The sequence below is a fragment of the Hyposmocoma kahamanoa genome, unplaced genomic scaffold (genome assembly GCF_003589595.1).
Source record: "Hyposmocoma kahamanoa isolate Upper Pololo Valley unplaced genomic scaffold, ASM358959v1 119, whole genome shotgun sequence".
In the NCBI taxonomy this organism is placed as follows: Eukaryota; Metazoa; Arthropoda; class Insecta; order Lepidoptera; family Cosmopterigidae; genus Hyposmocoma; species Hyposmocoma kahamanoa.
The window spans coordinates 1,266,215-1,281,112 of NW_020653409.1; the positions used below are offsets into that span (position 1 = coordinate 1,266,215).

Consider the following 14,898-nt stretch of genomic DNA (forward strand, 5'->3'; position numbering starts at 1 on the left):
GAAATGTCAGAAATCGCAAAAAACTTTTTACAATGCACTTTGTAGGGACATATTTAGTAATCAGTTATTCTAGGTAGATATATGTATATATATTACGTTTATTGAATGTCACGATGTTTGACCGCTGAGTGAAGAAATAGATTTCTCACAGAAGGCGCTACGGTAAATAAGTCGTTAAAAACCAAAAATAGTGGTTTGCAACAGAAAAATTCGTCACATCCGCTATTTCCATGGCTTAGTTGATGTAGCGTCTGCCATGGTTTGTTGAAAGTCGTTGGTTTGATTCAGCCGGATTGAAGGAATGGTTCCTTAGTGTTCGATCTTTGTATTAACAATTATAATAAATAAAGTATACTTATTACTGGTTAATAACTGCTATATCCGGAAATGGGAGCCTGGATTTCAGCCTGGACACAGGTTAGTTCCTAATATGAATTTTACCAAAGCTTTTAATTAAAAGTTCACATGTCAGCTGGTAAGTTAGGTAAGAACCTCGTAAAGAGGCAATAAAGATTATTATTATTATAATTGGTACTTTTAAGTTTCTCTAATGCTGCAACTAGACACAATGTACGCCCCACTGAACGCACCACTGTTGCGAATTTGTGGCCTAAAGGATAAGACGGCAGATGGCAGTGACAATCTTGCCGAACTATTAATTATAATTTATTAATTAAATTACTTTACGCGATGTATCAGATGTGCGTTCACATTGCTGGTGTAACACGCTGTCGTTATCACTTGCTGCCCTTTCACATCAGACGGTCATGTAGGCAAGGAAAAATTTATTTTTGACCTTGATATTTAAGTCAACCTTTGCAGGCTAGCGGTTGAACCAGAGAACAATAAATAACAGTAGAATTATTTAGTTAGCGTCAAACTCAAAGTCAGTCTCTATGGGTCGTATTCTAGAACTCTACTCAATGCTCAAGTCAGGATTGCACTGGAAACACGAGCACTGGAAATACGATCCTAATGGCAAGGACTTGAGTATGATTTTCAGTGCTCACTGCAATACTCAAGTCCTGACTTGAGTATTGAGTAGAGTTCTGGAATACGACCCTAAGACCTATCTGAGCTCAGTCCGTCATTTTCGCTTTGTATGGTATGGTTGTGTCATTCTTTCGTGCAAATCCTCTAAAATCTTGGAAATATGCCTTATTGTGCTGTTTCGGAGTGCAGAAATGATAGCCATACCAAAAATATGGTAACGTGCTGGCATATCATCGAAAAGTCTTATTTTAATCAATTTTCAACTTTCCGTTTATCGAAGTGGACTGAGTGGATCCTATTACATACGCCACAGCCGCACACATGACATCTACTTAGTACAACAATAGTGTTGACCAGCTTTGTGGTCGCATAATTATTTATTGCTAAGATTTTATTTTATAATTAATTTTATTTAGTTTTCTTTTTTGTTATTCATTTTCTGTTTGTTTTAATTTAGTTTGTTTTAGTTTTAATTTAGTTCTGTTTTATTTTTATTTTTTTTACTTTTTATTTTTTTACTGTGTTGTTGTCTTTATTATTGTGTTATGGTGTTATATAATAAATGTATTCTATTCTATTCTATTCTATTCTAAATATTCTTTTTTGTTACAGGAAACGAAAGTAAAGCTATGCAATATGGTCGCTTCTTGTTCGGAGAACTAAATTAACAATCCCAATACGTCGTCGTTCGGCAATTAACCGCTAGATGACAGCACACTGATTGAAATTTCAATATAATATCAAAACGTCGTAACTTGCAATAGATGACATTGAACTTTCAACGATATGCCAATAAGGTAAAGTTTAAATTAAGAATGTGTGAGTTTTGGCGACATCGGATCTGATAGTAATCTACTAGCCTTCAGTGCCATTATTTTTCCTTGCGTGTGTTGAACTCTCTGTAGTAATTGGTCACTGAAAATGTTTAACATAATGTAACAAACTCGTGGAAGCGATCCCGTGATCGAGACTCATTTGTTTCGTGCTTTTATGGTGCTGGGATTTATAAAAATCAAATCAATACGACGCGAGTTGTTTAAAGTCAAATTTGTATCCTTTTCAATTTACATATATCCTTTTTTATGTATATTATAGAATCGATGTTTGAATGTAAACATAACACTAAGCGATTTTTTACTTTTAGGGTATACAAAAGGGATATTATTTAAGTTAAAAAGCAAAAAAAAAAGTATTTTGTGTTACAATAACTTACGTGAGAGGTATCGCAAGAGAGTGCGCGTATATCCGCACGCCTGATAAACCCGCGCGCCATCGCACATGAGCTCGTACGCATGCGCATACTCACGCACACGTCATAGCACTCACGCAAGAATATAATATGTGGACTTTACCAGTTAATTCCGTACTATTAATATTATTTTAAATAATCTAATAACACCGGAAAATGCATTTCCGAACGCACGTACTACTTAAATGCATATTCCATTTGAAACTGAATTTAGCGTAATGTGTTATTATTATGTATTATAATTTATTAATTTTTTTCGTAATATTCGTTACTTTCTGTCAACAGGGTGAAATTACAGGCACACGGGACTTGGCAACTTGGGTCTCAGGGTGACAAGCGCAGTGGTAGTGCCCCTTAGATCTTTGCAATTTAAAGCTTAACTGCCTCCGTGGCCGAACGGTTACCATACCGGACTCGCAGAGTTTCCCTAGCATGAGTCCAGTGCCTTTATCATGAGATTACATTTTTGATCATTGACAGTTATCGCTAGCGCCGCGTAAAATGTTTGTAGGCAAAATGTTGTTTCTTCTTGTGACCGCTAGGGGCGCCATATAATTTGTCATACAAAGATACGGAATTTACTCACGGGTTCGCTAGCGACAACTGTCACAGTAAACTCATGGTAGAGGCATAGGTGTTGCCACAGGTGGATCCTGAGGTAATGAGGTGACAATTTACGTAACAATATTATGTCTGCACACGGTATAATTTCAATAATTTAATTTTTCTAACGATATTCAATAGCAAACTGATTGGAAAAAGTGCCTACCAAATTAGACAACTGTTGTTACGTGAAACGTTAGTAAAAAAAATTGTTTCATTGATAATTGAAATGAAAAGACTAGCCATTTGACACTTTTTCCATCAACTGGTTATTGAATATTGTCAGATACATCTCGTTGAAATTATCCCGTGTGCAACGCGACATAACTATTACGTAAACTGTCACTTGTTCCGCACCGCGCAGTTACCTCACGAACCAACTCACTTAAGTGGTAGGCCTGTAGCAATTGGCTATAAAATACATAATTGTGTAAGCAAATTTAAAAGCTATAAAATTGGCATGTAAATAAATAAGTACCTTTTCTTTTCCGGGTTGCTTCTTCGGTGAATTCTCCGGTTTAGGTGGCAACAGCATGTTTCGAATTTCATCGACTCTCTTCCATTGAGAGAGTGGTAACGGCCAGCCCTTTGTAGCTATGACTCTGTAAAAATTTACAAAAGCACCATTCCCATTAATAAAAATATATAAATAAAACCGATGCAAGACAACATAAAGACATACAGCAAAAAAGAGTTCGGCCGGGGAAGTAGCAGTAATGGAAGCTTCACTGCGTTCCGGGTTTGATGAATAAGAGTGCTGGTGAAATTGATCCGCGGACGTCAATACTAATCTCTGCGTGGCAGGTCAGTATGGTAACCGTTCGACCACGGAGGCGTTAATTTACCAAGGGAAAAGGTGCTACAATTTAAGATACAGGACTTCCCCAGTTTGACTGCAGTAGGTTCATTTAGTAGCAGTAGAACTCCTTGTGAAAGAGTTCGTCCGGGGAACTACTGCCACCTTACGCAGATTTCTGCCACTAAGCATTATTGCGTTTCGGTTTTGAAGGGTAGGGGTGCTCGTGAAACAAAAAGCACATGGAACTTGTCCACGTATGTCACAGAGAGATAGTCGCATTGGCAACGTCTCTCATATCTTTGCGATTTAAAGCTCTGAGTGACATTGCAACTGTTATGGACAGGTGTGTCCCTTACCACCAAACACACGACTTATTTGTCATTTAGAATTATAAAAAAATAAAACAATATCTGTAAATCAACTTCTAGTCGAGACAATTCCATGAACCCAAATATGCTGTGAGTTGTTGAAAAGTTTGGTAGTCTGCGGAATATCCAGGTTGCAGCATCAGGTCAAGGTCACCATATGATTGTAACGTTATCGTTTTTCTACAGTATACCAAATTTCTAGACGGTCGGACAAGTGGAAGTAACACAAATATTCATTTTATCACAAAGATCAATATCCCAAAAAGTAATTTGTCATCACTTAGTAAAATCAAATCTAACTTATTATTTTAGACCATGTCCATAGATGTTAGTTAGAAAAAAATAAACTTATAGCCTGTATTAGTAATGAAAGTTATCATAACATTAAATTGAATTAAATAAAAAATTAAACCAAATTATAAATCTGTGTACAAATTATAAATAAGGTCAGAGAAGTACTTCCACCGTTCAACGCCAGTCTATCTCGAACATCGAGTATATAACCAGAAATAGAGACGAATTAAGGGCCATGTATTCCTGGTAACACATTAGCGATATAGCTCTTATAAATATTAACTGTCGTTTGCACTGAAATATAGACAGGCCAACTTCTGGCCTGTGTGTACGTCTCCGTATATACCAAAAAATATTCTGTATTTATTGTAATAAAGATAATATCTCTAACAATGCCGTGGTGTAATATTCGGTGTTGTGGGAATAACAGCAAAACATCTAATTACAAAACAAACGGAATCAAATTTCATCGGTAATTAAATATTAAATACGTAATTTTGCAATTTTCGTCCATTAAAGCAAAGCTCAAGTTAACTGGTCGATTTGAAGTGAAACAATTGACGACACCCGTCAATTGTTTCGAACTCGGGTTAGCCAATAGGAGCGCAGTTGTCACAGTAATGATATGGCAGAATAGTTTTCAAACAAATTAAATGACATTTCGTCTCTATTCCTGGTTATATACTCGATGATCTCGAAGATTAATCAAACTTAAAACACAAGAGCTTCGCACTCTAACTTACACCTTTTCAATTTAGGTATCATAGACAGCCCTCTATGCAAAGCGTGTATGGAGAGGGAGAAAATGGCTACGCACATCATACAACAGTGCTCCGGCGTGACCTACTACAGGGTGAAGTACCTTCAGGTTCCGAGGTCGCTCCCCGATCTCGTCAGCAAACCGAAGAGATTGCTAAGCTTCCTGGAGTAGCTTGAGTGGCACGAGTAAGACTCTGCACCCACCACACGCAAATTAGGCGATTACAATACAAATTATCAAGATACATTTCATACATCAAATTCAATTATAAATTAAATTACATTATAAATTGGGCCTCTGGTACCCATGTGTTTTAGTGCTTCCACATATCGCAGGCAGAGTATCCCCAAATCAATCGCACAAGGCTGTTGGAACTGTCACGCTGTTTGAAATGTTGCGTATTTATGCTGTCAATATGTGCTCTTCGAACATGCCTGAAGCGCTACAAAAACGTGGTCGTCCCAACAACATCCTAAGTCCATTATTATATTGAACACGCAGAGCATTAGTCGTCTTACTAGTAGAGCTTGTTTACAGACTGCATGCCTAAAAGTCTAAGAAGCTACGTTGACGGCTTATCACTTATCATTATATCTTATAACTACGTTTCGTCCGTGCTCAGTTACGGTCTTATACCGAGGGGCAACTCGGTAGTGTTAGAAAGTGCGTTTAAGGTTGTTGTATGGTTTGACCCATTTACCAGTTACCAAAAATCTATTGTGCGATAAACGTTTAAAAGATCACAAAAAACTTTCAAATATTTCTTAAAACCGGATTAATTTCCACAATTTCTTTTTCTTTTTGAATTTTGAATTTTAAACTCGCTAAGCAAGATGTGTGCAGGCTGCGGAGGCTACATTACTATCTACAGGATATGCTTAAGCAGTGCGAGCAGTGCGTGACAACCCCTTCCAGCTTTATCACCCCATCACAGCGCGCAAACCAGCGGGTCTACGTATGACAACGAACGGCCGATGTCCTGCGCGTTGCCGTAATATACCCAAACATAATTGTAATAATACTTACTCAATTGTGTAAACTTTTGGATCAGCGGGTTTAATATTTAACTGAAATTATAAATAAATCAAACCTTGATTTATGTAATGGTTACAACTAATTACAGGTTTCTTACTTTGGTATGATTTCTGGTTTAATTTCTTAACGTTTAGGGTTGACTGGCCTGCGGCAGATGACAGCTTTAAGAACGGACGTATCTAAATACCCTCTTTAGCTGTCGATCAATACCTTCATCTCGATTACCTGTGGCGTCACCATTGTCACTCACTTTTTAACCGACTCCGAAAAGAAAGTAGGAGGTTCTCAATTCGACTGTATGTTTTTTTTAATGTATATTACGCGATAACTTCGGTATTTGTGAACCGATTTTCATGATTTTTTTTGTTGGAAAGAGGGTACCTCCATAGTGGTCCCATTTAATTTTGAAGAAAATCATCCACCTCTAAGGGTGGCTGTTTACGCATGAAGGCTCATTTTTATAAATAACGCCTAAATGTTATTATAAGGAGAAATTAATTTAATGGTTGATTTTGCTATTCTCAAATTCAAGGCGTTTTTCTCTCTCAATATTCTTTGAGTAGTGAGAACCGATTTTTATTATCTCCTATGTCAAGTCCCGTATAGTGGCGAACTAGGGTATGAATCCGGGTATGTCCACTTTTCGGTAACCGATTTCAATAAAATTTGGTAATTATATGTAATGCCACGTACTTCTGAGGTCGGTTTTTTTAGTACTCTGTACTGAGATTATCAAATATTCACTTCACGAATAAAACAATCATACCGTGGTAAAAAACCTGTAATTACTGATAACAATTTAATGAATAATTATATTATTATTTACTTTAATTGCGACTTGATTAATTTGAGTTTAAAATCATACCTTTGTGATTGATTTGGATTTAAGACCAGCGCTGTTAGGTTTTTTCGCTTTGCCCTTTGGGCTGGAGAGTATCTATTAATAAAACAGGTTACTTTTATTATTACCTGAGCTTGTCTAACGACAAATCTAAAACTTTACTGAAATAGAAGTTATGTTTTTGTGATCTCCCAAAAAATTGAGGCCGAAAATTTGGAACGATTCTGCGTTTAAGGTTTGCGCGTACATTGCGCGCAAACGTGCGTCTTGTGTTAGAATACATTCCACACAAGATGTACGTGCAAACTTTGAACGCCCCACTAAACGTTATTGAATGACTTTGTGGCCTAAATATTATATCTTACCGCAGATCCGTGCAAATTGTTCTGCGAATAAGACTTCTTGCTTAATAGCTGTAAACTGCTATGATTATTATCGTGTGGCTTCAGCCGAATGTAAGGCCAGAAAATGTCACCTTTGCCTTTACATCTCGCGAGCTCTTCCATAACCCCTCCCTTTGTCTTTGATCGCAATACTGCTTCGATTTCCAGCTGATAGAAACCAAAATTTATCTTTAATGAAATACAACACCAATCTTCTGTAGATGTGGCATCTCAAAAGACGTTGCATATTGCAGGACATGTCACAGACGCATACTTCACGGAACGGACGGAGAGTGGGTTAGTCTGTAGTCGACCGTGCGTATGGTGGATGCGTGGACAAGAGAAATACCAATAACCTATTACTTGTAGATATTAGACATGTCACAAGCCTTACCCGTAACGTCTTGTGTCTTCTCACCTCTTAAATCACGCGTCAACTCGTTAACGAGTGACGCTTGAGGAGACTGGTCTGCCTCGGGATATTTATTTAGTATGACAAAGTATATTAGATCATCATCATGATCATCAACCTATTTACGTTCCACTGCTTGGCACAGATCTCCTCTCAGGTGAGGCGAGGCGAAGCGTGGCGACGGCTTGGGCCATAGTCAGCCACACTGGCCCAATGCGGGTTGGGGATTTCATAGGTTTTCCGAGGGTTGTGATATGAACTTTCTTCGATGTGCAGGTTTCATCACTATGTTTTCCTTCAGCGAAAAGCTCATAGTAAATTTCAAATTAAATTCCGCACATAAATTCCAAGAAAACTCAGAGGTGCGATCCTCAATTCAAACCCACGGCCTTTGCTTGAGAGGCGGTAGGTCAGACCATTGGGCTAACGTGTCTCGGTATAGTTATTAGTGAAGTCGGGCGTACAATCTGTTTCCAGACTTATGATATCTATAAGGACTTCCACCTTCCCTCAAAAAAATATCTTGTGTCATTTTATACCAGTTATTTTATATAAAATATCGCAAGTAAACTTACGTTTTCGACAAATTACTCACATCAGTTTTAGTAGCAGATGCTCGGAAACTGACCGCTTCAACCTTACTGACCGCGATCTGAATTCCTCCTAAAATATTCCTTCTATTTGGTATATAAAACTCGTCTATATGCAATTTGCTGGCACCAGGCAAAGGTAGTGTAGTACAGAGGTCAGGGTCGTTGTCACAGGTATGGAATACGTGATCTATGGAAGCCATTACTGTGAGTTGCCATTGAACTTCATGGAAAACTCCTGTTGGTTTGTTTACGGAGCCATAACCCATTACTGTATAACTGTAAGAAAGTTACAAAAAAAGACTGTTAATAGCAATGGACTGGAAAACTTGGTCAATGCCTTATGGATTTGGTATCGCTATTAGGTTAATCCTAGACATGCATCCCAGAAGGGTTGTAATTTTCCCGCCTGCAGACTTATCCCTGAACGCTATAACTCGAGCCTTTTCAAGGCGACAATAAATTGCCATTATTTAGGTATGCATGCTCCATCGTCTACCTTATTATTATTATTATTTGTAATAAGAAAAACATTAAACAACTGAACGTGAAGATCAATCATAATTATGCGAAGGTATTCGTCTGAAGAGATTACCGTAGCACTTGTAGTAACGCATAAGTACGGGGTAGCAAAACAATAAACCACATCTGTCTCTACCATCGACAAGGGACTGTGGCGCGCCGGTACATGAGTATAAAATCGAAAAAGAGACCAAGACAAGAGACAAAGACAAAGCTTCTAAAGAACGTGTAAAGTATTGTCTTCAATTATAATTTGGAGTGGAGACGTGCTTTGCTCGGAATGGAAAAATAGCATGAAAAGATTTCTAGGATTGCCTGATAATAAATAATTTGTGAACAAAATATATTTTTCCAATTTTTAAATACGATCTGCATTAAATTCTCTTTTCGTTTTTTAAAGTCATATCAAAAGTAGCAAGGCCGGTGACAGAGATTCTGCGGCGGTCGAAGCCCGAAGCGTCCACAGGCCATATGGAGACTCTATTACGAGTACAAGCTCTCACAATTTGTAAAAAGCACACCCCGTAATGTAAACCTTCTCAATGAATATTCTTCTGCAGATCTTCAGTTCCAGAATAAGTCATTCAATATTTCGGAAAGCCATTAAATAGTCACTTAGATAGCAAAGTCAAGCTGGCGTCCAAAAAGCTTGGTGTGCTCAACAGGGCTAAGCGGTATTTCACTTCGGAGCAGAGACCGCTACTTTATAAGTCACAAGTCCGTCCCCACATGGAATACTGCTGCCACCTTTAAGCGGGAGCTCCTGGATGCCAGCTTTGACGCGGGCCTTTGACGCGGCTCAAAGACGTGCTATGAGAACTGTTGACGATTCTGTGCTTGCAGACGATATTGAACCACTGTCTTGGAGGAGAGACTTTGCCTCCCTATGCCTGTTCTATCGCTTGTACAATGGCCAATGTTCTGAAGAAGTGTTTGACGTGATGCCAACGGCAACATTTTATCATTGCACCGCTCGCCACCGGCAGATTTCCATCCATTACAGTCTGGAGGGAGAGTCCCCACATAACCCCTTGTCTCCCTGGGCTCAGGGGTGTCTATAAAGATTGCCCTCGTAAAAAAAAGAGTCCTTCAAAAGGGGTTTGACAAGGGTTCTAAAGGGTCGGCAACGCGCTCGTGATGCCCCTGGTGTTGCAGGCGTTCATAGGCGACGGTAACCGCTTCAAAAAAACTTAACCATGCGCCGCAACGCGAGACCGACTCCTTTCGTTATGGCTACTCGTATCGTCGGGGGGCTCATTTAATTATGTACCTATAACTATAACAGAACATGTTTTTTTACCAATTTCTTTAGTTATTCCGCAATCATTTCTTATGCGTCTGCGTTATGGTAGGTACATTTTAAATGTAACCAAGTTCATTTGGTGAAACTACAGGCATATGGGACTTGTTAGGGTGACAGGCGCAGTAGCACTGCCTTCTGATCTTTTTGTTTTGATTGAAGTTTCGAATGGCAAAGCAACTGCTATGGAAAGGTGTACCGGTTACCACGTCCCGTCATTAGGTATCATAAAAAGAAAAACAAATGTGTACCTATTATAGCGCGGTTGTATGAAACTTTGCCTCTATTCTGTTTCTTTAACCAGGTGGCACCGGTCTACCTACCTAGCTACCTGTTCTCAGTTAGTGACAAGATTAGTATTTCACGACACTTAGGGTGGACCTTTGGGAGGGTGGGATGCCAATCTCATTGGACGAGTACCTTTATATAGTTTGTTTACGTAATTATTTGTTTTTGGTTAACATTTTATGTATCTTCCTCGATGACTCCCACCTGCGCTCCTGCGTTATGCACACAGTTATCACAGTTTAGAACGATCTATTTAAATATTTTAATTTTTGTACGAAAGTAAAATTTTATGAATTGTTAAAAGTCAGGGAACAAAAGTTGTTGTTTATGATGTTAGTAATACAATCCCGCTAGGTTACTAGTATGTTACAAATAATCCTAAACATCGGCTCTGTGCATGTAGTCTGTCTAGTAGCAACCTTGCATGCTTTAAAAAAAACTTCATCTAATATTAAAAACTAGCAAAAGATATTGACGTTTACATAAGTCCCCAGTCCTAAACTAATATAATATACCCATAGACATTTCAACTGTAATAAAACTAGCAAAGACAAACAGTTCTGACCCAAATAAAGGGACCAGAGGATCAGGATCAAAATACTATAACTTGCCAACGTATTAACATTGAATAATTGAACTGGAAAATAACTCTAATGGACTGTATCGGCATTCATATCTGCATATTGGAATAGGAAGAGTACATTTACCACAAATTTAAGTACCTATGTAATAAACAAAGTAGGTAATAGACCTAAAGTTTCGGAATTATAGAATTGTATTTTGTTGTATATTTTTGATATGTTACTTGCCAGTAACAACGGTACAAATAAGTAAGTTATCGAAACGGCTCACATCTGCAATGAACGCGATTAAAAAAATACGAAAGTTTCAGCTGTCGAAATCGCTAGTTTGTTTTACTTCAGCTAGGGCTTATCAGGGTATTTAGGGTTATAGGCATACATACACCTAATAGCGCTAGGGTTCTTCTTGCTCTACCATATTAAGTTAATTTCTGTACAGTTTGTCGACAACCACAGACATACAGAGATGCACTAGTCGGCAGATTGTACATTTGGTCAATCAACAACAAAACATCAACTTACCCATATGCATTTGGTTCAAATTCAAAAGTTACATGAGCATTGTAAGCTTGAGGCAATTGTTCTCCGTTATCATTATCGTAAACTATGACAAGACTATGTTCTAATGAACTCAAGACATCGAAATGTACTTTAACATATGCGTGACAGTAAAAGACGCCTTGGAAATATGGAACCCATATGCATTTTGCCGTCATAAGGGCAACGCCTGTGTATTGATGTATGCCATAGGAACCGCTCAAGGCTGATGATGTAGAATAGGCATATCTGGCTCCAGGATACATGCCGAAGAATTCGTTCATCAATGCTGAGAGGGCTTCTAAATTGCCGAAGGCATGATCGTTTAGCTGAAATAAAGTCACATTATTATTATTATTATTATTATTTTCTTAATGGTGGCCACTAGGCTTGGACCAGTGTCAGTTTTAATGAACGTTGTCAGGTAATATTGATCAAAAATGCCAACGTTTAGTTAGCAGCAAGGTGTTTATTTTTAAATGAATCTCTTCGATGGAATGCTGTTGTGGTGATAATACCTGAAGTTAAAAAGCAATCATGGACAAACAACTAACTAAAGCATTATATTATTAGAGCATAGAAAAACACACAAACTGTTAATAAAGAGGCCATAAACATAAAGAAGAAGGGATTTAAGGTTAATATGACGAGGAATGAATAAAGAAAAGGAGGTCATACTAGGAGTAAGTCAATTTAGAATAAAGTCGGTTACCGCTGTAACGGTGTATTGTTTACATGAATATATAAATCCTTTATAGAACAGTGAGATAATTCACCTGTCCTTCAGAGATCAAAGCTCGTCCGAGGAATAAAAGAAAACAGATTTATTTTGTAACATATTATGAGTTATATAAATCTATTTAATCAGCCATTCAAAGGAAAACACCTCATAGCAACATTTGAGGAAATTGGCAATTTCAATTTTTACATGAAATTTATTATATGTTATTTTTTTTATAAATAAAGGCTTGTGTCCATCACGTACCACCTTATATACGTCTGACGTTACCGCTACAGGTGTAGTCAAACATTTTCGAGCCCATCTGCCTCTCCAGGAGGCTTGTAGAAGCGTAGCAGCTTCATATTTTCTTATCAATTTCGCCCTTTCCTCTTTTAATACACCACATGGTATCTCTTCCGCTGCCAGCTCGCAGACATTGGATGTCGGATTTAATAGTTCAGACAATATGGCGTCGTCAACAGGTGACAATTTCTCTTCAGCTGTTACTGTATGTTCTGTATGCTCGGATCTTTCCTGTGAAAAATAAGACAGATGAAGCAAGTAAACCGTACTACATACTTTTGAGGGTCGATAATTTTAGTTAAAGAGAACAGCCATATTTATACATGTTATTAAAGAAAGTTTAAATCAAACCATTACAAATCTGAGTAAAGTAAGTAAGTAAGTAAGTTCTTATAAATACTGAGTGATTTGTTCCCTTTTCAATGGTGTTTTATTTTTACATTGTTTAATAAACAGAAACAAAATGTATAATCAATTACGTCTAGATCATGTTGTGATGAATGCTGTTCTTCCTCCCCTAGTTGCTCAGATACAGGTATAATACAGTCACAAGGATCTTTAGAGATAATTTCTCGCAAATCCCTTGAAGGTTTCGGTTTTGGGGGAAATCCGAAGTCTGGATCTTTGAATAACTTTCTCAGAAAATTACAGACGAGATCGAACTCTAAAGGCTGAAGTCTCCTTAGTAGGTGAGATTGTAGGGCTTGTCTGAACATCCAATGGAGAAGTGCTTTGTTGTAGCCTACTACTTCTTTGTCCCAATACAGGTCAGGTTGGTAAGATCTACACAGAACAAATAAAAATTCTCAACATGATTGGACTTAAAAATACTGCGTTTTCCAATCCATGAACAAAAAAGGTGAACTTACTGGTAAAAATCCTTATCAGCTAGGAGCATGTTTACAGGTTTGTCGGATCGCATCCAAATATTAAAAGATACGCCCAAGTTGTTCAAGAACCTGGACACCCAAGGGCATTCTTTAGCTGCAGACATCTGAATTACGTCACGTGTGCCCAAGAGTATTACTGAACTACTGAGCATAGCTACATGCCAATTAGTACGAGAATGAACCCAGAGCCTGAAAGAAGCATGATGAACTCAGTGGATACCTACTTGTAACGGTTACATAAAACTATCCCAAAAAGGAAAAATATATGTACCTGCAAAAGTGTCTTCCAGGCTTGAAGCAGACTTCGACTGCATCGTAACCTCTCGTTTGTATATATGCTTTTGCCAAAGGGATTTCTGTATTCCGTAACCACTCAAAAACTTCTAGCAACACATGTGCTTTTTCAATGAAGTCTTCAATCGGTACCCCACAGTTTAAGAGTATACGTGGATGAAGAACTGATAATGATATTTTCAAGTAGTTATCGTCAGGACCATCGATGGAGAAGTACAGAGGAGACGCTTTGGGAGCTTGTATATCTAAATTTTTATTTGGCACCTTATGCAATCTTTGTGGAGGGCTACTGGCTGCTGAGGTGTATTCGAATTGACTAGGATAGTATAGAATATTGATATATCTTGACAATTCTTGTAGCTGGAAAATAATCATGTACGGACAACGGCACATCAGACTACACATATTTGTTCGAAGATCGCCTCTATTGCAACGGAACAAGATACGTCAATGTGTAGCTTGATGTGCTGGCGTGTGCACATTTCACTATCCTACGTATGGGTGTAGGTAGTACGTAGTAGCAAAATAACCTGAGTGCATTGAGTTTTCTAAACTTACAACAATAACATTTATTTTATTTTTATTTTTTATTTATGGCACAATGTTCAGACATCAGATACAGAAAGTGAGGAAAATAAAAACACTTAAAAATAATACAACTGCCCAATTATTACTGTGCTCAACATTCATTTTAAAACATTTAGATATACTTAAACAGACACTAAATCAATCATAAAAAAAAATCGAGAGAAATAAAAAATAGAGAGAATGAGAATATGCTATTCACTTTACATTAATGCTAGCAGTGACCTCTTAAATGCTGGGACACTGCAGTTAAACATATCACAATTAGTACATATTTCATTATAATACCCACAGTCCCACACATCCTATATAGAGGATTATTTTGTGATACATTGTTTTTTGAAATGGGTATACTGAATAGTCGTTGATTACGCACAGACCGAGTCGGCACCCTGAACAGTAGCATCCTTAGCAAGCCATCGTCAGAAAAACCATTGGCAATTTTGTGTGTATTAAGAATCAACTCTACCATAATCAACGAAAGATGCACTTTTCAATTGTTTTAGAGGAATTTGTGGAATGTAAAAAATAATATCGTAGCTGCATAATT

The 14,898-nt window shown here is 37.7% G+C and overlaps 1 protein-coding gene across 1 annotated transcript in view; it reads right to left on the reverse strand.

The window, feature by feature from the left end:
- Nucleotides 1-14,898, reverse strand: part of LOC113239986 — a 47,745-nt gene that overhangs the window by 10,343 nt on the left and 22,504 nt on the right. The window contains exons 12-18 of the mRNA XM_026477177.1: nt 13,741-14,123; nt 13,449-13,658; nt 13,059-13,362; nt 12,541-12,810; nt 11,541-11,884; nt 8,333-8,606; nt 7,308-7,493 (exon numbers count right to left, since the gene is read on the reverse strand). Coding sequence (XP_026332962.1) covers nt 7,308-7,493; nt 8,333-8,606; nt 11,541-11,884; nt 12,541-12,810; nt 13,059-13,362; nt 13,449-13,658; nt 13,741-14,123 — 1,971 coding nt within the window. The remainder of the gene's footprint in view (nt 1-7,307; nt 7,494-8,332; nt 8,607-11,540; nt 11,885-12,540; nt 12,811-13,058; nt 13,363-13,448; nt 13,659-13,740; nt 14,124-14,898) is intronic.